The sequence below is a fragment of the Sus scrofa genome, chromosome 7, assembly GCF_000003025.6.
Source record: "Sus scrofa isolate TJ Tabasco breed Duroc chromosome 7, Sscrofa11.1, whole genome shotgun sequence".
NCBI classification, from domain to species: domain Eukaryota; kingdom Metazoa; phylum Chordata; class Mammalia; order Artiodactyla; family Suidae; genus Sus; species Sus scrofa.
Window position 1 is genome coordinate 47,975,867 of NC_010449.5, and position 27,964 is coordinate 48,003,830.

A 27,964-nucleotide genomic window follows, 5' to 3' on the forward strand; every position below is an offset into this window, starting at 1 on the left:
ACGCCTTAGGATGACAAGACCCTGAGGGTCCCAACATCCAGCACCCCCCCCCATGTCCTATATCAGGGCTGGGACAGTTTCCCGATACCACAAAGCCGCCCCCCACCCCCCAGAGTATACAACACTTCTCACTGTCCCCCAAGAAGTATGGAGGTGAAACAGATGCAGAGAGGCACCAGAGGGAGGCAGTGGTTTTTTGTTTGTCTTTTTAGGGCCGCACAAGCAGCACATGGAGGTTCCCAGGCTAGGGGGCAAATGGGAGCTGGGGCTGCCAGCCTATACCACAGCCACAGCAACTCAGAATCTGATCCGTGTCTATAACCTCCACAACAGCTCACAGCAACGCTAGGTCCTTAACCCACTGAGCAAGGCCAGGGATCGAACCCTCGTCCTCATGGATCCTAGTCAGGTTCATTAACCACTGAGCCACAACGGGAACTCCCAGAGTGGTTACTTCTTGACCAAATCAACCGAGCATCTATAGCCTGAGTTCAGCATGGTGGTTCCAACTGGATAAACAATAAGCAGGGAAGATAAGCCCTGTTCTGGTGCAGGTCCAGAGAGCAAGCAGGGGTGGGTGGTGTTCCTGAAAGTAAGATCTGGGGGTTACAGGAAGCCATGAGCTCCCAGTGAGCTGGCAGTATGACATGAGCCACTCAAAAAGGGCCTGTGATTGGTGTACTCACTACAGAGATCAGTTAAGGACATTCCTTAAAATACTAAAGACAGAACTACCGTATGATCCAGCGATCCCAGTCCCGGGCATGTATCCAGAGAAAGCTCTAATTTTAAAAGATACATGCACCCTAATGTTCACTGCAGCACTAGTCATAATAGCCAAGATATGGAAGCAACCTAAATGTCCATTGACAGATGAATGGATAAAGACAACATAGGATATACACACAATGGAATATTTCTCAGCCATTAAAAAAATGAAATAATGCCATTTGCAGCAATATGGATAGATCTAGAGATTATAATGAGTGAAGTAAGTCAAACAGCATATGATATCATTTACATGTAAAACCTTAAATGATATAAATGGACTTATTTACAAAACATAGACTCGCATACATAGAAAACTTATGGTTACCAGAGTGGATAGCGGGCTCGGCAGAAGGGGGATAAATAGGACTTTGGGATTAGGATGTATACACTACTATGTACAAAACAGATAAACAACAAGGACCCACTACAGAGCATAAGGAACTATATTCAAGATCTTGTAATAACCTATAATGGAAAAGAATTAAAAAAAAATAGATAACTGAATCACTGTGCTGGATACCTGAAGCTAACACAACATTGTAAATTATACTTCAACTTGAAAAAAATGGTTATTGAAAAAAGGGGGGCTGTGAGCTCAGAGGACATGAACAGAATTGGGGGCACAAAACAGGGGATGGGACTTCTCCTGCTATGCTTGGAATAGACCCAGCTGGGCTCCCAGACTTAGACTGGGTCTGGCACAGAGAGGACACTGACAAACTGGAAACTGTAAGAGGCCCCAGTAAAGAGAAGTGAGACTGTCCTGAAGGTGGCTGTGGGGCTGAAGGGCAGGTGCTTCAGCAGCCACAACAGCAGCAGCCAACACTGACCGAGCCTAAGGCACACAGGCTTTGTGCTGGGAGTTTCACATGCTCATTGCACTTAAACTTTTTTTTAGTGGGGGAGTGCTTTTTAGGGCCACACCTGCAGCATATCGAAGTTTCCAGGCTAGGGGTCGAACTGGAGCTATAGCTGCCGGCCTATGCCACAGCCACGCCAGATCCGAGCCATGTCTACAACCTACATTTCAGCTCACGGCAATGCCAGATCCTTAACCCACCGAGCAGGGCTGGGGATCCAACCCACTCTCATTACCACTGAGCCACAATGGGAACTCCTCCCCTGCCCCCCACCCCACACTTAACCTTTTTACTGCCCAGACAGGCACCAATTATCCCCATTTTACAGATGGAGTAACTGAGGCTCAAAAAGAGGCTGAATATGGGCTCAGAATCCAGATCTGACTGCAATAAAGCTTCTGCTCTTACTTCCTAAGTTTGGAAAGTGCTGCCTGCCTCCTATCTTTGGGGGCTCTGAGAAGTCCTGCAATAAAGAAGTCTGTGTTACTTTAAAACAAACAAAACAAAAAAGCCCGAGTTGCCAGACTTTTTCAACAGCAGCATCTTTCCCCACAGAACACTTATTAGCTTCCCTTGGAACAAGTACTGCCTGGAATATTCTTTGAGAAATGCTATAGTGAGGCAGAGTTTCCTGAGCGCCAGATCCTCTTCTTATGCATCCATCACCTTATCCTTGGTACCAAGCTGGCACTCAGCTTGTCAGCTTCGATGAACAAACATCTGCTCCAGAGGGGGAAAAGGGAGTAAGTTCTCCCCATCCCCATCATTCCAGTCCACCACTGTGCTACCCAGCTGTCCTGCTCTGGAGCAGCCTGTGGTGCAGAGAGAACAGAGCAGGACTTTGGAAGCAGATGAATCTGAGCTCCCGTCCCAGCTCTGCCACTTACTGTGTGACCCTGGGCAAGTCCCTTGGCCTCTCTGAACCTCAAGTGAATGGGGCTGAGGCTTAGAGGAACCAGTGAGTATGGACAACTAGACAAGTAACAGGTGTTCCCAAGCTCCAGCCCTAACACATAGTCCAGGCATCCTGAGAGGCTGGCTGCATGCCACCAGTGCCCCTGCCATCTCCTGGGGTCTCCCCTTGGTGTCTAGCACTGTTAGGCTCATAGGTGTCCCCACTGTGTCCTAACCGGTGCTGGACTGGCCAGCTCAGGAAAACCTGATGCTGTCCAGAGCAGGTGAATATGAGAGCCAGACCGCCCTCCCAGGGTGGGGCTCATAACATGAATGCATGTGTCCTACGAGCCTGGACAGGGAGACAGGAAGGAGCCAGGCTCTGGGACCAAATCCCTAATCCGCTACCCAGGGGATGGCCCAGGGAGCCTGGAGGGCTCAGTACCTGGGCACCCAGAACACTGAGCAAAATTGAGGCAAGTGAACCCAGCCAACCATCAGTGGCTCCAGCCAAGCTCAAGGTTTCTTTCAGGCTGAGCCTCTGAGAAGGGAGAATGGAAGGAAAGGACTTCATGGCCTGGGAACCCGACCTTGCCCACTTCCCAGCCCAGGAACCAGGCCCTGCTCTTCAGCAGCAGCCCCCACTCTGAACCCTGGCCTTTAGTCATTCCTCTTCCTGGACAGACAAAGCTAAATGGAGACTTGGCTGGTCCTTAGAGGCCTCAAGTGCCAGGCAGAAGGCCATGGCTTTTATTCTATAAGGAGCAGGGAGCCATCAAGGGTGGCCAAGTCGGGTAGAAACCGGCCTAGAGCTGAGCTTGCCCATGGGGACTCAAGCAGTGAGGGTCTAATGGCTACGTACAGAGACCCCGCCTTTCTCCGAGCCCAGGCTCCACGGCTTTAAAAGGGGTAACTAGACCTTAAACGGTCCAGAGGTTGCCGGAGATCAAAGGCTGGCACAGGGGGGAAGTCGGGGCATGTAACACAGGCCACATCAGCTGCAGAGCACACCCCCCCATGCTCTTAGCCACCCAACCCAGAGGGAAACAGAGCTGGGCAGTGGGTGACCTGCTAAGAAAGCCAGGGGCAGAGGTCTTTTCTGCAGGGGCCGCAGGAAGCAGCCTGGCTGCCTGAGGCCTCCCACCTGCACACCTGGGTAGCAGCAGCAGGGAGGGAGTGGCTGGCACTACAGGCAGCTCGGAGAATCACCAGCTCCAACCTGCCATGGTGCCCTATGTGGGACCTGGGCTCCTGTTCGGCTCTGTCCTGCCTTGCTGTGTGACCTGGGCAAGTCACTCACCCTCTCAGTGCCTAGGTTAGCTCAACCGTCCTGTGGGGTCCAGAGGAGTATGCCATCCTGTAAGGTAGTACTGTCACCCCCAGTCCACAGATGAGCAGAAACCGAGGCTAAGAGAAGGAGCGTGGCTTGCCCCAAGGCACCAGCTAGTAGACCCCAGAACTGAACAGATCTAACGCTCACGTGTGCTGACGTCTCAGCCAGGGGCTGGTCTGACTGGGCCCTTCTGTGTCCCCAGCACAGGTCCCAGCACACAGAGGAAGGAGGTCTTTGTTCAGAGCCGTGTGGATGAGCCAACCAGTCTACAAGCTCCCCCAGGGCGGGCACAGGGTTGAGGCTGCCTCGGCCTCCTCTCCCCCAGCTCTAGTCCCTGCAGTGCATGGAGGTTGCTGAGCCAGCAGGTGACATGACACCCAAAGGTGTTTCCCCAACAGCAGCCCCAAGGGCCCCACCTGAGTCCAGGCTCTCTCCCAGTGACGGACTCCCTGTGGGGAACCCCCCATCCTCTCCAGTCCTCAGGAGCGTGGAGCCTGTACGTCCCACATGAGGCCTGGGCCACACGCCCCCTTCGCACCTCCCCGACACCACCCCTGGCAGCCTTACCATGTTCATAATGGTCAGCACGTAGTTCTCGACGTTGGGCTGCCCGTGGTACTCCACCATCTTGGGGTCGGCCACCACCAGGGTCTCCACCCACTTCTCTCTGCTCACCGAGCGCTGCTGTAGACGCCTCGGCCGCTGACACTGCTGCCGCTGCTCCCAACGCTCCCGCCGGAACTCCAGCTCTGGGGACCCTGTGGGCCCCAGACGGGGTGCAGGTCAGCTGCCAGTAGGCCGGCCCAGGGCACACATTGGAAGGGCCTCTCACCCGGTCAGCAGAACAATGCTGGGTGACCTTGACCTGGTCCCTTCCCTTCTCTGACCCTGGGGAGCCCTTACTACAAAGGGCTAAGCTAATCAGCCTCGCAGAGTGACCTCAGGGACCAATGAAACCAATGAAATCAGTGAAATGGTGGATATGAACACAGAGAGGCACTGTGCTGGTGAGGTGAGCTCCGGGGTCCCAACCTGCCCATACTGTTCCCTCCCCACTAGGGTGGGGTGGGGTAGGGTAGGGGGAGCACCTCCCAGAACATGCAAATCCCCCATCCTGTGGAGGCTGGCCAAGCCCCAAGCCAGCTGACCCCACTAGAGACCTGCCCCGCTGTCCCAGGCTGCCCCCAGGTCAGAAGAGAAAGGTCATCCACGAAGCTGGAGAAACTGAGGCCAAAGAGTGCATCTCTGTGGATATCTGTTCCAGCAAACAGAGTCCCTGAGCTATGGGCAGCTTGTGAAGTCGGTACAGGCCCCACACCCTGGCCGCCCTGAGCAGGTAGCTCCTTCCCAGGACTGGCAAGCACCGGGGGCACTCTATAGAGGAGATGCTGGTGCCACATTCTAGGTACCCAGTAACAGAAGTCCCTTACTCTGAGGTGGGACCTGACTATCTCTCCTGCGGGGGGCTGGGTGTGGTGCCGCCTCCCCGGGACACAGAAGAAGGTTGGCAGAGGTGGAAGTGCTGCAGGCGGTGAGTGAGAAGTGGGTAGGGCGAGACGGAGCCCCGAGGTGGGGGAAGAAGGTGAGGGGCAGGAAGAGCAGTCAGTCCGGGGATGAGCTAGGGCAGGCCTGAAAGGCAGAGGCCTCAGCACCGTGGCACATTTGGAGGGCACAGGCTATGATGATGTGTCTGTTGGTCTGTCTGCAACCCTTTGGTCCAACAGGAGACGAGCATGGTGGTGTTGATAGAGCCTTCTAGAAAGGACTGTCCATGCCCCCAGGCCCATCCCCTAGCCCAGAGCTGGCAGTAGAGATGCTCACCTTCCACCCCACAGGTGCCTGGAGCCCTGGAGTCGTCCTGCTCTGCTCGCTTCTCAGGGGCTTGGCGCTTGTACACCACGTGGGGCTGGGGACGGCCAGTCCGGGCTGGGACACCATCTAGGGGCTCAATGAAGTAGTCCTCGTTGGAAAGCTGGAACACACCTTTCTGCGGAAGAAGCACCAGAGTCACACAGGAAAGGCTGGCACTAGGCTGCTCTTCCCACCCATCCCAAAAGACTGTCCTGCCCAGCAGAGCCCACCACCCCTTCTGACCCCAGACACACTGCCATTCTCCCTCTGGGCTTTGGTTCGCTTTGTACCCTCTGCCTGGAATGCCCTTCCCCGCCATTTCACAGAACCAAAGGCTTCTAGGCTGAGCTCAGAAGCCACCTCCCCGAGGAAGCTGCTCCTTACGCCCAGCCCACCCCTTAGCCCATGAGAAGCAAGAAATCCTCAGAGATAAGCAGGAATTATAATTCAAAGTTGAACATCAGGAGTTCCCTTTGTGGCTCAGCGGGTTAAGAACCCGATATTATCTCTGTGAGGTTCAATTCCTGGCCTCACAGATCCCTGGATCCAGCACTAGCACAAGCTGCAGCTTGGATCCGGCTTGGATCCAGTGTTGCTGTGGCTGCGGTGCAGGCCAGTGGCTACAGTTCTGATTAAACCCCTAGCCCAGGAACTTCCATATGCTACAGGTGCAGCCATAAAAAAGAAAAAAAAAATCAAAACATTTTAAGTCAATTATACTTTAAAAAAAAAAAAGAAAGAAAGAAAGCAGCTTAACATCAAGAAGGGGGAAAAAAAAAGTCCTGGGGATGTAATGTACAGCATGGTGACTACAGTTAATAATACTATGTTGTATTGATCCAGGGTTGCCACAGCTGCAGCTTGGATTCACTCCCTGGCTAGAAACTTCCATATGTTGCAGATGCGGCCATTAAAAAAAAAAAAAAAAAAAAAGTTCCCATTGTGGCTCAGTCAGAGGTAATGAACCCAACTAATATCCATGAGGATCCAGGTTCAATTCCTGGCCTCACTCAGTGAGTTAAGGATCTGGCGTTGCCGTGAGCTTTGGTGTGGGTAGTTCGCAGATGCAGCTCGGATATGGTACTGCTGTGGCGTAGGTAGGCAGCTGCAGTTCCAATTCAACTCCCAGCCTAGAAATGCCCATATACCATGGGTGAAAAAAACAGACAAAAAGAAAAAGAAATCTTATCACAAAAAAAAAAAAGAAGAAGAAAGAAAGAAAGAAACGAGCCTGCATCCAAATCTAACAAGATGCCCACTGCCAGCAAGACATCCTATTCCCTGGTCCCAGGGTCCGCCAAAGAAGGGAAGCTAGCAAAGGGAGTTTTGGGCATGTCCACTGGCACTAAGGCCAGGGGAGGGAAGTGCCTTGGAAAGTATCTTTGTGCAACCCACCACCTCCCTCGGACCTCCCTCACTGGCTCCAAGTCTGCCAGTTGGGTCACGTAGGGTCTGGAATGCTAGACAGTGTATCATCAGCTCTAGGGGCTGGAGACCTAGTTTAAATGGACTCCATAACTGAGTGACCTTGTCCAAGTTCCTCTCTGAGCCTGTTTCCTCATCTATAAAGTGGGAATGATGCCCATATATGTGGCTGTCACACAGCCTCAACAAGATTAATTAACTGTATGGAAAGGAAGGAGCACAGGCTCTGTACGTAAATGACACTTTCCCAGGCAAATGAGCTCAAAGGCCAAGATACCCTAAACTCTGTGCTGTGTGCTGTCATTAGGCCCTGTCCTGCCACAGCCCATGGTTTTTCCCAAGCAATCTGAGCTGAGGCTGCCCCCTGGGAACAGTGGATGTCTGAGAATGTACACCCATCCCCCCTAGTTCTCCCACACCTCTTGCTCTGGAGCTGGGAGCAGAAAGGGGCCCTAACCTGCCTGGAGCAGAGCTGCTTAAAGCAGGCACCCAAGCAGAAGAAGGCAATTAGGGCCCCACGCAAGAGTGGGCATCACCTGAACCTGGAAAAACCTGGAGGCTGAGGCCTGGGAGGAGGCTTCATCACCTCCTGTCCTGGAGAAGAGAAGCCTAAAGGAGTGGAGGGGGGGAAACCAAAGTCATAACTGACACTCCACCCCTCACCCCAATCAAGAAAAGGGACTTAGCTGCTTTCTGAGTTACAAACAGTCATTCTCCAAGTTGGGCATCTGGACCTGCAGCTTCAACACTATCTGAGAAACTGCCAGAAATTTAAGATTTCCTACCCCCCCCCACCCCGTCCCAACACACTTGGTTTTAAGGAGGCCTGGATGATTCTAATTCATAATAAAGTTTAAGAATTGCTGTCCTAGAGGACAAGGAGACCTGTGATGCCCACTCCATTTTACAGGTGTGAATACGGAAGCTGGGAGAGAAACAGCCAGGGGGCCAAAGCCAGCAGACGCGCCCCAGGCCAGGGAGGAGGCAGCCCTGCATCCCTCCGGGGCACCTTGCGCACACTCACCAGGCCGTCGCAGGCACTGATGGCCGCCAGGCCGCCCTCGAGCTCGGGGTCCTGCACCTCGCCGAGCAGATGACAGGCCGGGGCGCTGGCCCGGATGTGCGCTCGGCCCAGGCCGCCGTGCCGCCGCGTCTCGCTCACGAAGCCGGGCGCCAGCAAGTGCGGGTTGGCGGTCAGGTTGAAGCGCAGCTCGCGGCCTCGGTACTGCAGCTCGTAGAAGGCAGGAGCGGTGGGGCGCGCAGACACGTCCCTCTTCCGCAGCGCACGGGGCCACAGCTCGTAGGACAGGAAGGAGCCTCCCGCGTCCACACGCACAGGGTGCACGATGTCCAGCGCCGCCCGACCCTGGGCCGCGTGCCCTGTGGGGAGAACCCCCAAGACAGAGTGAGGAGTTGCCAGTACGGCGGCTAAGGTCTGAGCGTGGAGATGCACGGCCTCACCAGCCACCCAGCACCTCTACGCCACATCTCGTTGGAGCAGGCGGCGCCTTCTAAGTTATCGCGAGAACCTCTTAATTGGTCCCTCCTGGTAGATGGGTCCCTGGGCTGAGAACAGCTGGGTCTTCTTGGGCCCAGTAAATTGGGCCTTGTTTCTCTTTGACGCCTGGAAGAGAAAGTTAATTGCAGGAGCTGAGCTCTGCTGGATTAGAAAGATAAGATGACCACTTCAAGCCCTTCTGCGGTCAAGGAGAGCTCGCCAATTACACATGCGCAGTAAGACTCCTACTTACTTTCAGTGAGGGGTTGAAAAGTGAGGGGGTGCCAGGCCATAGTAAATCCTGATACCTTCCCCACACCCTTTGCTTTGAAATCCATGTTTGCCAAAAGATATGCACGCATATTGGGGAGGGTCTTGTGTCCAGTTAGGTGTGAGAAATAAACAAGATAATTGGCTAAAGATAAAGACCCAGAAGAACTATCCCATATAAGTGATTTAGATCACCTCTCTGGCGCCCTTCTCAGGGGGACACCTGCACCCACACTCCTCTTTAGGGTGTGTATTACTTGCGACTTAAATAAACTACTTCTCTGTGTACTCTCCCATATGTTGTACTGTGTCTCTAACAAATTTTATACCTATTTTCACAGTCTTTGCCTCCATGAAACATTCTTGCTTTCAGCAGGTGGCAAGAATCAAGGCAATTCTGCTTTTAGCCACTAGTCTAGTGGCTAGGATTCCCGGTTTTCAACCAGGCTCTCTAGGTTCAATTCCTGAGCAGAGAATTAAGATCTTGCTGCAACAGTAGAAACTGACAGAACATGGTAAATCAGCTATAATGGAAAAAATAAAAATCATAAGAAAAAAAAGATCTCGCTGCAAGCCATCACTCACTGGGGCCTCCCCCAGGTCATCCCTGCTTCCACTGTTGTCCATCCATCTTGGGTCCTCCTCGCCTAGTCTGCCCTCAACAAAGCAGTCAAGGACGTTCCAAACCAGCTGGCTCAGGGCCCTTCTCTGCCGAACACCCTGAAGTGGCTCCCAGATCACATACAGCAAAAGACAGAGTTGTGGCAATGACCTGTGAGACCCAAGGCAAGGTTACCTCCCTAATCTCACTTCTGCTACACCTCCCAAAGTTCCCTTCCCCAGGCCCACTGGCCTCCTTGCTGTTCCTCCAACAAGTCAGACATGCTCCTGCTTCAAGATTTTGCACTGCTGTTTCCTCCACCTGGAACACACTTCCCTTGGTTTTCCACCTAACTATACCTCTCACCTCCTTTTCAAGTCCTTCCTCAAAGCTCTCCTCACTTTATTTTAAAATTGCAACTCCTGGAGTTCCCATCCGTGGCTCAGAGGTTAACAAACCTGACTAGTATCCATGAGGATGTGGATTCGAGCCCTGGCCTCAGTGGGTTAAGAATCCGGTGTTGCCCTGAGCTGTGGTGTAGGTCACAGACACGTCTCAGACCCAGCGTTGCTGTGGCTGTGGTGCAGGCTGGAAGCTGTAGCTCCAATTCAACCCCAAGCCTGGGAACTTCCATGTGCCAGGGTGCAGCCCTAAAAAGCCAAAAACAAACAAAAAAATTTGCAACTCCCTGGCTTGCCCTACCCACTCTTCCCTGCTTTATTTCTCCCCATAGCATTTCTCATACTGTATCACTTAACATCTTCATTATGTTATTTTTCCTCCTCCAACTCCTCCCAACGTGAACTCTAGGAGGGCAATTTTGCTGAAGATTTTAAGTGCCAGAAGAGTGTCTGGAAACTAGTAGTTTCTCAGTAAATATTTGTGTAAAATCTGTAGAGTGGAGATAATAACTTACATGTCGGGGGCTGCTGGATTAAATGAACTGAACTACTCCACCTGGCCCATTGGCTGAACATGATGGCAATTATGGTGATTATGACTTTTTTTTCTTTTTACTGCTGCACCTGCGGCTTATGGAAGTTTCTGGGCAAAGGGTTAAAGTGGAGGTGCTGCTGGGGCCTACGCCACAGCCACGGCAACACTGGATCTGTGGCTATAATGACTATTATTAGCCTGAAGGGTTTCTTAAAAAGTGCCTGGGGGTCCTGCAGGCATCTCCAGGCCTCCTGAGATGGAGAATCAGAGATGGACCACCCAGGTAGGGCTCCCTGGCCCCTCACCACTACCACTTCAGCAGGGCTGCTCTGGTTTCTTTCTTTCACATGCAAGAGTTCATTTGAAGAATAGGTTCTAGGGCTGGAAAATAGTTGCAGATTTCTGCTCAGGCCCTTGCCAGTTGCAGAATTCTCTCCGAGTCATTCTGCTACTATTTCCCAGTAAGGCTTGATTTGTAACCTTTTTTTTTTTTTTTTTGCCATGGATTCCTTCTCAGAGTATTTTTGGGATTTGGGGTTTTTTGTTGTGGGGGGTTAGCTACACCCAGGGCATGCACAAGTTCCCAGGTCAGGGATGGAACCCGAACCGTGATTCTTAACCACTGGGCCACCAGAGAACTCTGAAAGGAATTTTTTTTTTTTTTTTTTTTTTTTTTGGCTGCACCTGAAGAATACAAAATTTCTCAGGCCAGGGATCAAACCCACACCACAACAGCAACAATGCTAGATCCTTAACCTGCTGTGCCAATGGGAATTCCTCATAATGTTTCTTTTTCTTTTTTTTTTTTTTTTTTTTTTTTTGCCTACCCTGTAGCATATGGACTTCCTGGGCTAAGGGTCAGACCTGAGCTACAGCTTCAGTAACGTTATCCTTTAACCCTCTGTGCCAGGCCGGGGATCGAACCTGCGTCTTGGTGCTGCAGAGATGCCACCGATCCTGTTGTGCCACAGAGGGAACTCCCTCACAATGTTTTTAAATGCACAAGATAAAATATATAGGAAACTGATTGTGGTGAAATACAGTTGTCAGAATAATTTAAAAAGAAGCCGTGGCATTATGTGCACCTTTATTAATACATTAAACAAGATCTAATGGCAAATTTAACAACTATGGTGATTTTGAAGTCATGATGAGCATCAACCTTAGTTCAAGATACCTGCAACTGTATTAAGATAAAATTTTTTTTTTGCTTTTCCTACTGGTAGCAAAAGCACAGATGCTATGAGCACTATTGTGATCTGTTGCTAATATTTACAATTGAAGAAAATGCTAAATTTCACTTCAAGGTTAGATAAATTAAAGATGTATCCCATCCAAGTTCATGGATCCTCTGGATTCCACCCATGTCCCTGCAGCTGCAGATTCCAAGTTAGGACACCTGCAGTAAAGTCTCCAGTTTGCTTCTGGAGAAAGCAAAGGGACATTCAGAGAAGTACAGAGACTGGCCCTTAGTCACAGGGAGAGTAACAAAGTCTCCCAAATGGCTTCAATCTTTCAGTAACATTTTTCCACATTCTCAGCAGCCTGCCCCTTGCTCAGCTGCCTCATTGCTAACATTAAGGAGATGGACTAGATCAAGATTTTCAAACCATTTTTGCCACCAGACCTAGTCTTCAAAAGACATCTCGTGTGGACCCACACACATAAGAGCAGCACTGCTGGGGGTGGGCAGGAACCCCAAGGCTGATGCTCTTGTCCCCCTTTCTCCTCCTCAGTTCCCCAGCTCTGAGGACCAGGTACAAAACTGGCCCATCTGAGGTTTCTCCCAGCCCTCAGTCCTTCCCAGATCAACTGGCTTTATGCCCAGCTCCTGGGATCCTGGCTGCTTGTGACAGTGACTCGTCATGCCCACAAGAATGCCTGAGTGTGTTGCAGCTGTCCCACACGGCCCCCCGTGTGGCTGCTGCTGGGGCTCAAAGGGAAGCCAAGCCCAGCTTGAAGCTCCATCCAGGCCAGGCTGCAGAAACCCACCTCACCCTCCAACCTGTCTCCTGATGAACCACACACAGGAGCACCCTACACACCTCTGTGCTAGCCCCCCTGCAGAGGAAACCCCCACCACCCACAACTGTCCCAGCAGGCCAGCCATCAGGGCACAACCCTCTCTGAACATGCTCTGAGGGGCAGGAGGCAGGAGGCAGGGTGGGCTGGGGTGGCTTACTGTGTACCTCTGGGCAAAGCTTCCCTGTCTCTGATTTTCAAGAGGGCACCAGTGCAAGGATTTCCCAGACTTCTTGGCTGAGAATTTGTTAAAAACAAATTCCCAGGCCCTGTCCCAGACCCACTGAATCAGCATCTCCAGGAAACGGGACTAGGAAGCTGTTTATCCCAAAAGCCTCAGGGGACTGGGATCATCAGGGAAGTTAGGAAATTCCTCACTGGAAGTGAACCTGGCTGGACACCAGCAGTACCTGGAGAGCTTAGGAAAACTGCAGCTGCCCAGGGCCCAGCCCAGAGGTTCTGATTCCATAGACCCAGGGCTCCGAGGTCCCATCATCTATAGTTTTCTAAACCTTCTGGGGATTCTGAGGTAACCATTTCAGGGCTGGATCATTTAAGGAGACTTCTTGCCCTGACATCATATTATGGACATTTGGATGGCAACTCCACAACCATAGCCTGCAGACTTGCTTTTTGTTTGTCAGTTTATTGATCTGGGAAGACGGAGTGGTTTGTTGGGCTAGCACAAATATTGAAAAGTAATTAGTTGACAGAGTTTAAAAAAAACACACACACACATGATTTTGTATAAAAATCTCAATTTCTCAGCCTAAAATCATCCATCCATGTCAGGCCTAAATTCCCACTGGTCAGGAGCAGCCCTTGAAAGAGGAGCCCTCATCTGCCTCAGTCTCCACCACTCCCCATGGTGTTCCCCATGCTGTAGCTAAATAGAAGCTGTCCTCAGCATCACACGTGTATGCTCTTTCATTGAGTAAAGAACAAAAATGGGAAAACAACAGATGGGCCAGAAGGCCCCATGTTTCAGGAAAAATGTCTTCCCATGAGCCTTGTTGTGTTACCTGCCTGATCCCTGGCATTTAGTGTTATGAGGCACAGTTAGGTGCCCCAAACTCCAGGAAAACTTACAAGACACCATCCATCCATTGCCCTCAGAGCAATGGGTGCAGGGCACTCTCAATCCTTACCCCTGGCACAGTGCTCAGGAGGTCCAGGAGAGGGGAGTGAACTACCGCCTCCCCACAGATGGATGGGGATGAAGAAAAGTCGTCAAAGGGGGCTCGTGTGAAGTGTCCTTGACATAGGGGTGCATATTTAAGGATGAAGATGAGGAGGGCATCTTGGTGGTGGACACCATATGGCGGGCCCCCAGAGAAGCAGGACAAAGCCAGGAGGAAGGGGAACAAGCAGCAAGAAGTTAAGCTTGGTCCCGGCATTCTTTTGTGAAATGAGAGACAGTGGGGTGACAAAATAATGCGTAGTCAAAAAAGCCCAAAGTACGGGCTTTGAATATAAGGCCCAGCTTAGGGTCTCAACTCAGCCATATAATAGTTGTGGTCTGGACAGTCACTTCATCTTGCTAAGCTTCAGTTTCCTCATCTGCTCAGAGAATCCAAGTCAGAAAATATGAGGGTCACAGGGCAAAGAGCTGAAGAATGAGACAACGGCTACACTCCAAGGCTTTGTTTCAAATGAGTACTTCCAGCAGCTCCAGAGCATGAATCGCTGCAACCAAGGCTGCTAAAGATGAGCTGAAGTCTAGGGCTGCTGATGCCAACCAGCCCTGAAGTGCTCAGTATACTAGAAAAAAGAAGCTCCAAGGCACACTTCTAGGCACAGCAGTGTCCTCAAACATGGGTGTGGCATTCCGGTCATGGCTTAGTGGTTCACGAACCCAACTAGTATCCATGAGGATGCAGGTTTGATTCCTGGCCTCACTGAGTAGGTCAGGGATCCGGCGTTGCCGTGAGCTGTGGTGGTCACAGGTGTGGCTCAGATCCCGCATTGCTATGGCTGTGGTGTAGGCTGGCAGCTACAGCTCCAATTAGACCCCTAGTCTGGGAACCTCTATATGTCGAGGATGGGGCCCTAAAAAGACAAAAGACAAAAAAAGGGGAGGGATGGGAGAGGGCAGAATGTATGTGACTGGGGAATCTGAACTCCTAGAGAGAAATGGCCCCAAGAGCTCAAAAGTGTCCCTGGGGAGGGGTCCAGGACCTTGGGGATATACAGTCCTTTTGAGAATCCCTGCTCTAGACCTTGGGAAATTATTGCAAGACAAATTCAAGTGTTATAAAGAAGCATCTTCTTAAGTTCAAAAATGTGATGGAGCTAAGTAGAAATATGCTGCAGGTGAAAGGCGTTAGAATTAGTCTGCTCTCAGGCCAGAGTGCCTGGGTGTGCATCACAGCTCTGCCACGCACAGCTGTGGGGCTGTGGGTACAGACTCCACCACTCGGTCTCACTTTTTCCATCTGTAAAATGGGTCTGATAATAATTGAATTCTCACACAATGAGAATTCAATGAGCCAATATGTAAATGCTTAGAAGAGTAGATGACATGGCAAATGTCAACTAAGTTACAGACTGAAAATTAGTAAGAGAGGTTCAAAGTATACTTAGCTATTTTTTTTTAAAAAACTTGTCTTATCTCTTTGCCTAATGGCTTAATAAGATGTTTTTCAAATCAAAAAGAAAAAATACAGGATGTGACCACTTTAACTGCAATAGTTTTATTTTCTTGTTTTGTTCTACATTCATTTTTAATAACCAAATTTGTACTGTTTGCCATAAAATATTTTTAAAGGAGAACACAGCGAGTTAAAAAATAAACTCTTGGAATTCCCACTGTGGCTCAGCAGTAATGAACCTAACCAGCATCCACGAAGTTGTGGGTTCAATCCCTGGCCCTGCTCAGTGGGTTAAGGATCCAGTGTTGCCATGAGCTGTGGTGTAGATTGCAGACTCACCTTGGATGTGGCATTGCTGTGGCTGTGGCATAAGCTGGCAGCTGTAGCTCCGATTAGACCCCTAGCCTGGGAATTTCCCATGTGCCGCAGGTGCAGCCCTTAAAAAAAAAAAACAAAAAACAAAAAAACAACTTTCATGGAGTTCCTGTTGTGACTCAGTAGGTTAAGAACCCAACAGTGTCTGTGAGGATTTGGGTTTGATCTCTGGCCTCATTCAATGGGTTAAGGAACTGATGTTGCTTCAAGGTATGGCAGCTGTAGCCCTGGCCTGGGAGTTTCCATATGCCACAGGCGCAGCTGTAAAAACAAAAATAAACTCTCTCAATGTCACTTACATCTCACAAGGTCTAGTAGAGACCTTGGTGGCCAAAACTACCACCACCCAGTGCCAGCAAGGGGTAATTGCAGGTTCCAGTCGGGCTTGTGGTTGCAGTGGAGCTGAGCCAGCAGAGCTCAAGCTACAGTGGGATGGGGGCAGGTGCCATTCTGAGGGACTGCCAGTGGTTCATGGCTGAGTCTGTCCCTCCAGGGAGGTTGGTCAGTTGTGACTGGACTGAGCTCCTGCCACACTGGGTGTTAAATACTTTGAATATCACTCTGAGGTGACAGAACTGTCACGCTGGAGCATCTCTCAGAGAGATGCCAACATGGTGTTTACCCTGACGCTCTTATCAAGTACCTGGGTTACAATCCAGCCCTTCAAATGACCCGTAACTCATGCCGAAAGGAAAAAATGACTAGGGTGTGTGCATGTGTGCGTGTGTCACAACCTCCTCCCTGAGTCCATCTGCACTTGCTTGTGTGCATGTGGGAGTTCTGCATGTGTGTGCTCACAGGTGCGACACAGCATTTTGGTGAGCCCCTGCCTCAGTCCAGCAATCCCAAATCCCTTGGTTTGTCATATTTCCCTAAAGGTAAGCCCAGGGTGTGCTCTTTGGCCTCAAAGAAGGTGGCATTCAGTGGGCGGAGCCCCCAGTTTAGGTCGCCCAGGCAGCTCCAAGAAAAATGCAGAGAACTTAGTAGCCTCAGGTCAGGGATCCTGAGTGGGAGAAGAATGCTACGTGTCTCTGGGGACACTAGAGACAGACACCCTAAAGGGGGGCCCAGATTAGATAGGAGTGCCTGCCCTGCCTCCACCCCAAATGGCAGGCTCAAGTTACAGGATACACAAGCACTCCCTAATCTTACTGGGTCTGCCTGGCAGATTAATAAAAATAATGGCCACTACATGGTCGTCTCTCTGCCCCGTGCTAAGCGATCACGTTCAGCATTTCACTTAATTCTCACAAAATCCCTTTGAGGTAGACACCATTATACCCATTTAGCACATGGATGAGCTTGTACATAGGTCTGGCCTGCAGGGGAAGTGAAAGGGACCCCGACCACAGAGGACTCCCCCCAACCTTTCTCCCACAGCTGCCAGGGGGCCTGGACCCAAGATCAAGCTCAGGAGAAGTTCCTTGGGACAAGCACTTTCCTGCTTTCTCATCCCAGTCACCTGGTTCATCTCCATGGGTCCTCAGCTCTGGACAGTGGGAAAACACAGGCTTCACGCCGGTAGCCCAGGAGTCCAAACTAGCAGGTCACTCTCCCTTCTGAACCTGTTCCCTCACCCATAAAAGGATTTTGTACCACCCACCTTGAAGGGCTGCTGTGGAGATGAGAAATAAGAACTCCGGAGGCTGGCACAAAACAGGTCTATTAAATGTTTGCTCTATTTCCTACACATACAGTGAACCCCCTCCCTAAAACACTGCTCTCAACAGCTGCTTCCCTCAACAGCTCCCCAAACCTCTAAGATTTGGTTTAAATATTCCGTACATTCCAACCCATATGCTTTTCTGGCCTCACAACCACAATCCCCCTGCTGGAGAGGCAGGTCTCCCCGATGCCCAGCAAACAGGCCAAATCCAGCCACCCCATCCCCCGACCCCCCCCTACACACACTCTTCCAGCCCATCCAAAGTTCATCCATCTTTCCAGTTCTTCCAAGCTCAGCGCCCCCCCCCTACCCCGTCCCCACAAAGCCTGCAAGGCTCTCCCCATTATCCGGCCCGCCTCCATCAGACCAGGAGATCCCTGAGCGTTGGGCCAGGGGTCCCCTACACCCTCTGAGCCTAAATTCCCAGGCCCGCCGTTCCGGACGCTACAAGAGCTCCGCCGCCCAGCCGACAGCGGCGGAGCAAGATTCTGGACGTGAGCCAGAGACTCGTCGGAGGCCGGCCGGCCGGCTGGCCGGGCGGGGCGGGGAGAGCCAAGCCCAGGGCCGTGGAAAGAAGCTCCTTCTCCCCGCTCCACTCCGGGCGCCTTCACACTTGGGGGAGGGGGAGGCAGGAAGTGCAAGGGCCGCGCGAGACCCGGCCCCGGGGAGCCGCCGAGGGCCGGGCAGGCAGCGCAGAGGCGGTGGGCAGGGGCCGGGACGCAGAGGGGGACGGCGTAGACTTGCGACCCCGCGCCCTGCCCGCAGCGTCCCGGTCAGCTTGCTTTCCAGACGAGGCACACTGAGAGCGAGAAACCGACTCCATCGCGTGTGAGCCGCGCTCCGTCCAGCCCCTCGGACGAGAGATCGAGAGAGACAGACGCGCTCTGCTGCACCCGAGGTAGAGAATCTGGAGCCCGAAGAGTGTAAAAGACTGATTTCGGCTGCAGGCAGGGGGGTAGCGGAGTCGGGGGCTGAGAAAGGCTCCCTGGCGGCGCCGTTTCGCTGCCCTGGCCCCACCCCGGTCCCTCGCACCAGGGGAGAGGGGGGCGCGACAGCTCCAGGCAGAGGCCGGCGAGCGCGGGGTCTGCAGAGGTGAAAAGGGGCTAAACCGAGGCTCGGGGAACAAGGGAGGGCGGCAGGGCCGGCCGGCCGGGGCGGTGGTGGGGGCGGCCACCCACCTGGTGCGGATCCGTGGGCGCCGGGCGCCAGAGCGCTGAGGAGCAGGAGGAGGGGGCGCAGCAGCGGCGTGGGGCTGCGGGGACTCGGGCCACCGAGCATGGCCGGGGCCGGGCGGCCGCTGGGCGACCCCACGCGCACGCTCTCGTCCGTCCCGTCCACTCGCTGCCGGGTCCTGGGTCCGGCTCAGGACATACCCGAGCCGCGTGCAGCTCTAGGTTCCCGGGCCCGAACTCTGGTCCGGCGGGCGGCTGCGCACGGTCCTTGGGCAACAAAGACTGCAGGGCCCGCCCCCTCGGCCGGCTGCGGAGGCAAAGACCAGAGAGTGAGAAGGAGAGAAAGAAAGAAAGGGAGGCAGGGAGGGAGGGGGAGAGGGAGAGAGCGCAGCCGCCCGCCCCCCGCTCCGCCCCTCCCCGCCCCTCGGACTCCTTCCCCCGCCCCCAGCCCGGCCCTCCCTGTCCCGCCCGGTCCGGCCTCGCACCGCCCATGCGGGCCACTCCGGGCGCATGCCGGCGGCCCACCCGCTCAGCTGTCCGGCCGGCCGGGAGCGAGTGGCGCCCCCCGACGGCCGCCCGGCCGCCCACTGGGCCGAGGGCGCCCTCTGGCGGGCGGTGGAGCCCAGCAGGGCCCTGCCGACATCAGAGCGCTCTCGACAGGAGCCCACCAGGGTCCTCCAATGAATCTAGAATTTCTGCCTCGTCCCTAAACTGTGCTCGAGGAGGCGCCCCTCGGTGTGCTCCCTGGGCCAGGCAGGCCTGCCTCTCTAAGGAAAAGGGACACAGAGGCCTCCCGAGGGTCCAGGGTCTCACACCCGAGCCCACAGGGGCTGCGGGTCTCAAGGTAGATTCTGCTCCAAAGCCAGCAGGGAAAGTGGCCCAGACACTTCCCCAGGGGCGGCCATTTCCCACTTAGGGCGAGGTCCCACAATTCCTCACGTCCAGACTCCTTTCCAAGTGTGTTTGCCTGGAGCGAAGCACACCGCTGGGCCCACAGGCTGAAGCCCACACTCTCAGCAGGGGCCCCCTGGGAGCTTGGAGGCAGGCCAACCCCAGCCTCACATCCTCCGCCTCAAACACGGGCCATCTGTCCTTCCAAGGCCCCAGCCCCGAGGCTGGCTTCCTGCTCCCTTCCCCCTGTGCTCCCAGGAGCCCCCGCCCCCGTCAAGGAATACTCCTGTTCTTTCCCTCCTGCCTTCACTCAACCCGGTCCTAACTGGAAGATGCCCCCTCTCCTTCCCTAAAACCCGGTGGCCGGCTTTCTTCCCCTGGACAGCCTTTATGTAGCCCCCTGCTGCCCACATACCTCCTCCCTGTCCAATCGCACATGCACTTTCCCTCATTCCTGGAGGCTTCCTTCTGGGTCCTTCACCCCAAGCCTTCTGCGGGTCCCATGCAGAAGGTCCCATGGCTCCACAATTCCTTGACCTCCTCACCTCCAATGACCCTTCCCGCCACCTTAGCCACCAGCTCTCACGGTCACAGCCTAGGCCATGTCATGCCCAACTGCCCGCTCTGAAATGGGAAGATCAGATGCTCCACTCTCAGACCACGCCCTGCTGTCTTGCCCAGCCTCCCTGAACCTTCACCAGCACTCTATGTATTTTTCTTTCTCCAGTTTCTTGTCATCTCCCTCTTGTCCCCCACTCACCAGCCTCTCCTGGTTCACCTACTTCCCTTCCCAGCTACACTCACTGCTCAACCCCTGGCCCCCACCCAACCACCTTCCACTTCTCCCCCACCCCTAACAGCAGTGGGCCTTGCCACCAGTGACAGGGTCACATCCTGTCCCCCAAACTCCCACCCCAGATACTCAGGCCATGTCTTTTTTTTGTTTGGGGATCCCAGCCCCAGCTCAGTAAGCCCCAGAGAGGGAGAGGATCTGAGGAGGGGCCACGCATCCCTCCCTGGCCAGCACAGCGATCCACTGTCCTCACTCCTCTGGTGAGCTGCCAAGGCCAAGCACAGATTAGAGGCTTTTCTGAAAGGCGCCTAGGAAGTTTGTGTTTTCAGACCATCAGCTGACAACAGTCTGCACCTGTTTCCATTAGTGTCCCAGGTCCTGGCTTTTCCTCTGTCCATACCCTGCTGGGCTGCCTTCATTTTAAACCTCCTCGGGAACCAGGCTGGACACCACAGGACACAAAAGAACGGCGGTTTCGTCCTGCCTTCATGACACAAATAATAATCCAGCTGGAAGAATAAGGCCAGCCAATTCCAAATTTTGGGGGTAAAACATCCATTTCGAACAAAGCAAAAGATTTGATATTTCAACATGTTTGGTATAATTGTTAAGAATGTCAGGTATCTGATTAGACAGTCCCTCCATACACACACAAACCCTGATAGAGATTATTTATTTATCTTTTTTTTTTACTTACTTTTTTTAGGGCCCCATTTGCGGCAAATGGAAGTTCCCAGGCTAGGGGGTCTAATCTGAGCTACAGCTGTCAGCCTATACCACAGCAATACCAGATTCAAGCCACATCTGCGACCTACACCAGAGTTCACAGCAACGCTGGATCCTCAACCCACTGAGCAAGGCCAGAGATCAAACCCGAATCCTCATGGATACTAGTCAAATTAGTTATTGCTGAGCCCTAACGGGAACTCCCTATTTTATTCTTTAAATGATTATTAATGCTATGTAGTCCAACATCTCAAGTGAGATTTAACTTAGCTAAAACACTACCAGAAACTAATCAAACTCAGTAAGAAATTAGATTCATTCTGCTTCTATATATACACTTGTATATTGCGATTCCTTAAAAAGTAGTGAGTACAGTAGAGCACTGTGAATTTAAAATCACGAATGAATATATGACAATGAAAAAAGGAGGCATATAATTTTTTAATATACTATAAAACCAGTGCTCCTACTGTGGTGCAATGGGATTGGCGGTGTCTCTCCAGCACCAGGATGCAGGTTCTATCCCCAGCCTGGCACAGGGGGCTAAAGGATCCAACACTGCCATAGCTTCAGTGTAGGTCACAACTGTGGCTTAGACCCAGTCCCTGGCCTGGAAACGCCATATGCTGTGGGGTAGCAAAAAAAGAAGAAAAAAAAAAGCACTATACAACTTCTTTGGGCCTCAACTTTCTTATCTGTCTAATGGAGACAGTGGTTCCCACTTCCCTATTTTTCCTTTTTTTTTAGGGCCACACCTGGAGGTTCCCAGGCTAGGTGTAGAATCACAGCTACAGCTGCTGGCCTACACCACAGCCACAGCCATGTCAGATCCAAGCCTCATCTTCAACCTACACGACAGCTCACGGCAACACCGAATCCTCAACCCACTGAGCAAGGCCAGGGATCGAACCTGTGTCCTCATGGATGCTAGTCAGATTCATTTCCCCTGAGCCATAAAGGGAACTCCTCCCACTCCCCTATTTCACAGTGTTTCTAGAGCAGTGGTTCTCAACCAGGGGTGATTTTGCCTCCATGGAATTTTGCAATGTCTGGAGGCATTTGTTAGTTGTCACAACTAGGGGAAGGTGCTACTGGCATCTGGTGGGTAGAGAGGCCAGAGATGCTGCTAAACATCCTACGATGGACAGGCCAGCCCCGCAATAGCAAAGAATTATCCAGCCGCACATGACAAGAGTGCCAAGGTTGAGAAACTCTGAAGGATTAAGTAGTTTGAAGGCACTTGGCAGAGTGAAAGGCCTTTTGTTTTAATATTTTGTTTTGTGTTTTTGGTTAAGGCAAGCACAGGAAAAACATTCAAAATTTACAAGTAAAGTAACTCTTTCCTCCCAAAGCTGACCCCTAGTCAGTGCTCCTTCCCAGGGGCCATTGCTATCTCAGTTTCTCCTGGGTCTTCTAGAAAAATTCAAAGCAAACATGAAGTTACATTGTACACACATGGTAGCACATATACACTCTATACCTGGCTTTTTTCACTTAACAATAGAGCTGGGAGATGTTTCACTATCCTTACTTATGGACCTGCTGCAGCCTTTCAATAGCTTCTTAGCATGTGGCCCATAAACCAGAACTAAGCTCAAGGGGGAAGGAAATCTTTGTTTTGCTCACTAATGTATCCTAGGCACTTAGAACAATAGCTGGCATATAATACATGTTCAGGATATATTTTCAATTACTCAAATAAATGTTGGATGGTTGATACTGGATTATATGCAATTATACCCATCTCCTACTGGTAAGTTTTTAGATTGGTTCTAGTCTCTTGATGTGACTATTTCTCTCTGCAAGATAAAGTTCTGGATCTGGGATTGCTGTCCAGGGCATGTGCATTTGCAACTTTGATAGAGAAGTATTGACAAATTAATTTGGCATTATTTTTGATGGGTCCCTTCCACCCTAGTAAATTGCAAAAAGTGCAAAAAATAATTTTAAATGTTAATTGAAGGTACAGACTGCTAAAGAGGGATGCCCAAAAGGAACTGGGCTGAGTAAGAGCTGGCCTTGAGGTAGGAACTGGGCTGAGTAAGAGCTGGCCTTGGAAATGTGCAAGATGATTGACTTGGAATGAGTTGCTGAGCTGCCGCCATGGGCCTGATGAGCCATTGTTCTGGAAGCCCTGGAGATATGGATGCTCTCAATATATTCCTATACTTTGAAGCACTGTGGCCTTCACCTGCCGACTACCCAACCTTAGAAGGGGGGCTGCCCTTACACCGCCATGAGAGACAATACCGCGGGCATCACAGATGCTACTCACATGGAGATTTCAGAGCCATCAGTCATCTCAGGGACAAAGGTCCTACAATGGCATTCACTGACTCACCCGCTGCCACCTGGGCAATGAGAATGATGATTAGGCAGAGGCAAATTGTGACATGGAGTGAATGCTGTATCCCACAGGTTGGCACTTAAGCTTTACATGTGGTGTCTCATGTAATCCTCCTCCCAACATGAAGTAGACATTATTATTACCCTTATTTATGGATAGAGAAACTGAAGCACAGAGAGGGTATGTAGTTTGCCAAAGACCCCAGCACCTGAGTCCTTGATCACTACACACCCCTGTCTTCCAGATTGCCCGTTTCAGCTTCCTTGCATCAAAGGGTCTGTTTCTTCCCCGTTCCTCCTCTGAGAGTTGTTTCTGTCTGTTAGACAGATAGATGTGTGGGAAATGGGCCCCTTCCCCTTCCCTGGGGAACCACTGAGGCTTTCATGTTGGAACACCTCCCAAGTGCCCATTGCCAAGAGCCATGCTGATTTCCAAAGGGACCCGTAGCATGGCCACCACGTTATTTCCTGCAGTCAGATCTTGTCTTCACATCTAGCCCATGAACTCACAGAGGGCCTGGGCCATGTCTGATGGGCTGAAGAAGACTGCTGTATGGAGAGTCTTTGGGTCTAGCCTCACCCTGGCACAAAGCTAACCATCCTTAGATCTCTTACTGTCCCACACTCTGCAGCCTGATGGTTGCCTTGGTTATTTTCTTCCTTCCATCCGTCCTTCCTTCATTCTTTCTCTTTTTCTTTTTATGGCTGCACCTGTGACATGTGGATGGTCCCAGGCTAGGGGTCGAATTGGAGCTGCAGCTGCAGGCCTACACCACAGCCATGGCAACACCAGATCCGAGCCACATCTGTGACCTGTGCCACGCCTTATGGCAACACCAAATTCTTAACCCACCAAACAAGGCCAGGGATCCTTAACCCACAGAACCATAATGGGAACTCCTCTTTTTTTTTAATTGTGTTTTTTTTCCCCTTTTTCATGCTATTGTTTCAGCAATGGGTATTCCATATCCTCATGTCTGGAAATAATTTGAAAACTTTTTATGCTTTTTCTACTGTATTTACTGAGCGTTTGGGAGCTCTTTTTGTTCATTATTTCCTACAACATTCTTTTTCAGGAATTTTATTAACTTTTGTAAAGAAAACACTTGTTTCAACATTTAAAAAACAGAATCAATGCTGGTAATAAGATCCTAGATGAAATAAATTACATGGATCGTTTTTCTTTTTCTATTTTTTTAATCAATAAATCATTTCACTTCTTTATTTAGCCAACAGATACTCACTTGTGCTGCCTGCAGTGGAGCTTAAATGAATAAAAACAGCATGAACCTTATTGTGAAATTGCTATTGCCAACATTAAAAATGGAGTTGGTTATATAATTTGGGGGTTGGGGAAGGATATTTTAAAGATGAAATCACCAGCAAAATATGTAGGGAAAAAAAGTTAATAGATGTGCCTCCATGAAAAGCAAACACTTCTCCATATTGTAAAACTCCCTAAGTCCAACATCCAGAAAATAAGGGATCAGAAAAAAACAAGACAGAAAATTATCACATAAATGATACAAGAATCCTTCTCAGAACTGAAGCACATGAGTTTCAGGTTGAAAGAGTTTGCTGGCATCCTGCACAATGGATAATAAAGACCCACATCAAGACACATCTTGATGTACCAGAATTCTTAGGTACTAGAGAAAATTGTTTCCAGAATTTCCAGAGAAGGGGAGAAAATGGTCACATAGACTCTGTAATCAGAATGGCACCCAAATTCTCTCCAGCAATCCTATAAGTTAAAAGCCAACAGAGCAATGCCTTCAAAATTCTGAGGAAGTGGTTTCTAACATAGACTTCAATTCCCAGACTCTCAATCAAGTGTGAGCATAGAATAGGGTCATTTTAAGATATACAATGTCTCAAAACATTTACCTTTTATGCTCCTTTTTTCAGAAAGTTACTGGAAGATATGCCCACCAAAATTAGGAGGGAAGCTGGGAACTAAACAACAGGTAATCCAACACAAATGTAAGGTAAAGAGAGTCTCCAAAATAATAAAGGAAAATCTCAGAATCACAACTGTTTAGAAGGCCAAAAGCACCACAAGTTCACACTGGAACAGGAAGTCAGAAATCCAGACGGGAGGTCTCAAAAGAAACGAATGAAAAATAAAGCAGTAGATGTTACCTGATCTACGTGCAGGAAAAAACTGCAAACCATCTGAATGACCAATTCCAACACTTAGTGGTAAAGATAAGACCCACAGGCTTGGCTCCACTTAGCTACTACTCTGTGCTGACTGGGTTCAGGATCTGGAGATGTTCTCATGGTGAGCTCCACGTAGTGATAGAATATGACAGGTCTGTGGTTGGAGTGCTTGGGTATAAGTCTCAGCTCTGCCTAGAACTAGCTGCATGCCCCTGGGCAAATTGCGTGATCCTTCCAAGTCTTATAACCCTAGCAAATATTAAAGATTAAACAACGGCCCATTGTTAAGAGATTAAAACAATGATCCATGACACTGGGAAAATTAAGATGCCATATGTGAAAATGCTTTGTAAACTAGTATTAGTCACCGTGGACGTTATATAGCAACCTCTGCCAATCCAGCTCACCAAAACTTTGCCATTGCTATGAAATGAAACATTCATTGGTCTGAATGTGTCTGTCCCTCCAAAATTCAGATTTTGAAATTCTAACCCCCAAAGGTGATGGTGTTAGGAGGTGCGGCCTTTGGGAGGTGATTAGGTGGTGAGAGTGGAGCCCTCCTGAAATATATAAAAGAGTCCCAGAGAGTTCCCTGGCCCCTTATACCTGAGCGGTCACAACCATAACAAGAAGCCTGGAAGAAGACCCTCATCTGGCCATGCTGGCACCCTGATATGAAGACTCCCTGCCTCCAGAGCTGTGAGAAAGAAATTTCTGTTGTTTATAAGCCACCCAGTCTGTGATATTTTGTTTCAGCAGCCCGACTGGACTCAGCAGCCATCCTCCTGGTAAAACATAGAGACTAATGCCCATGGCATGCTCATCTCTTGCTGCTAATCGAACACACTCTCCCACCCTACATCAAGGGCAGCCCTTCAGACCAACAGCACGAGCAATGCCTGAGAGCTGGGGAGAAAGACTACATCTCAGCCTGCCCTCAACCTGCTGCATCAGAATGTGCACTTTCACCAGCTCCCCAGGGGATGGATGGGCATCTTAAACATGGGTCTAGCCAGCCTCAAACATTTCTCTTCCCACCAAATAAGCTGCAGGCTTTCCGAGACCTACCTGGATTTGTTCCCAAACCAGTTTATACTGTTGCTTCTGCTGTTATATTATGAAACGTAATTAAATAAATAAGCCCATGTCTGAGGACAAAGGGAGAGTTGTTTCTATGAAAATTAGGTTGGACGTGTTTAGGAAGACATGATAAAGGGGAGTGGCCTGGAATTAAAGTTCAGTACTGCAGGCTTCTGGGAAGCGTCTGATACTTGGAGCTATTGCCAGCCAGCGTGCCCTGGGGGCCAAGCCTGGGGACAGCAAGTTCTCCCCCCCCCCCCCCCCCCGTTACCCTGAGTCAAGCCTGTACCGCCTGTACTACCCCTGCCCCTGGCATTACAGCTATTCCTTGTTTAATCCAAGTGTTCTTTATTCCTGAACTGATACTGGCATACTCACATGAGTGATGCTTTACATGAATTTCCTCATTAACCCTCAAGCAACCCTATGCGGGAAGTTATTACTATCCAATTTACGGGCAAGCAAAATGGAGATTAGGTCACTTGTGTGAGGTCACACAGTAACTAGCAGAGCAGGACGTGAAAGGAGGTCTGCCCTCAAGTGCCAGGCTCCAACCATAGCACTGTTCCTGGCAAGAGATACCAAGCATTTAGAAAAAACACAAATGGTGCACAAACATTTGAGAAATGTACTTTCCTGTCAGCAATTAAAGAGCTATAGATCCAAGCTGCTGCAGTGCACTTCTTACTGGTTAAATTTGCAAAGGTTTTTGTTCTTTTGAAATTTAATGTGCATTTATGTCAAAGTAATTCAAGTTGATGGTTTAAAAGAGTTAAACAGTACTACAGACACACAAGCTGAAAAACAGCCACCTCTGTCCTGGCCCGTCACACACACGCCCAGGCACCCTCTGTGGGAGGAGGGGACACAATTCCAAGAGGATGCCTGACCCTGGCTGTTCCAGCCATGGCTTCTGCCTTCCTTCCCCTGCCTTCCAACCTCCGCATTTCCTCTAGGCTCTTCAGGGCCCCTGGGAATGTTGCCCTGAGGTTCCTGTGATCTTCCTATTGCAGCAAAGCAAATGGCCAGAGTGGGAGTGGAAATGGGGAACCGGAAGAACCCCAAATAACCCACACCCTTTGACACAGCCACCTATGATCTCACTGAGGGAAAATATCACCCAAAGGGAAAACCCAACACTGGCCACATCATTTGTAGAAAATTCTGTGGAAGGAAATGCTATTGGTCATTTTAGTAACAATAGTAAAAAGTTTGTTTTTTTTTTTAAGAAAGGAAAAAATAGGAGCTCCCTCTGTGGTGCAACAGGATCAGCAGTGTCTTGGGAGCACTGGGACGAGGGTTCCATCCCCAGCCCAGCACAGTGGATTAAGGATCCAGTGTTGCCACAGCTGCAGCTTGGATCTGATCCCTGGCCCAGGAGTTCCATATGCTGTGAGGCGGCCAATAATAATAATAATTAAAATAAAATAAAATAAAATAGGGAGAGTGGTATTTCAAAAAAAAAAACAAAAAAAAAACAGAAAAGAAAGGGGTTCCTATCATGACTCAGGGGTTAGCGAACCCAGCTGGCAACCATGAGGACACAGGTTTGATTCCTGGCCTCACTCGGTGGGTTGGGGATCTGGTGGTGTAGGTCACAGACGCAGCTCAGATCCCGTGTTGCTGGGGCTGTGGTGTAGGCTGGGAACTACAGCTCCGATTTGACTCTAGCCTGGGAACTTTCATATGCTGTGGGCACG

The 27,964-nt window shown here is 50.7% G+C and overlaps 1 protein-coding gene and 1 long non-coding RNA gene across 3 annotated transcripts in view; one reads left to right on the plus strand and one right to left on the minus strand.

Moving 5' to 3' along the window:
- ADAMTS7 (ADAM metallopeptidase with thrombospondin type 1 motif 7) overlaps window positions 1–18,662 on the minus strand; it is a 75,131-nt gene extending 56,469 nt beyond the window's left edge. The window contains exons 1-4 of one of the 2 annotated variants that reach the window (XM_021098839.1): window positions 18,272–18,662; window positions 8,159–8,514; window positions 5,680–5,845; window positions 4,426–4,616 (exon numbers count right to left, since the gene is read on the minus strand). In XM_021098839.1, coding sequence (XP_020954498.1) covers window positions 4,426–4,616; window positions 5,680–5,845; window positions 8,159–8,514; window positions 18,272–18,371 — 813 coding nt within the window. In that variant the 5' untranslated portion in view covers window positions 18,372–18,662. The remainder of the gene's footprint in view (window positions 1–4,425; window positions 4,617–5,679; window positions 5,846–8,158; window positions 8,515–18,271) is intronic. The other variant, XM_021098838.1, reaches the window with a different exon arrangement.
- LOC110261542 lies at window positions 15,629–26,893 on the plus strand. Its single transcript, XR_002345766.1, has 3 exons — window positions 15,629–17,991; window positions 24,930–24,988; window positions 25,941–26,893. It is a non-coding gene; the product is annotated as an uncharacterized LOC110261542 (long non-coding RNA).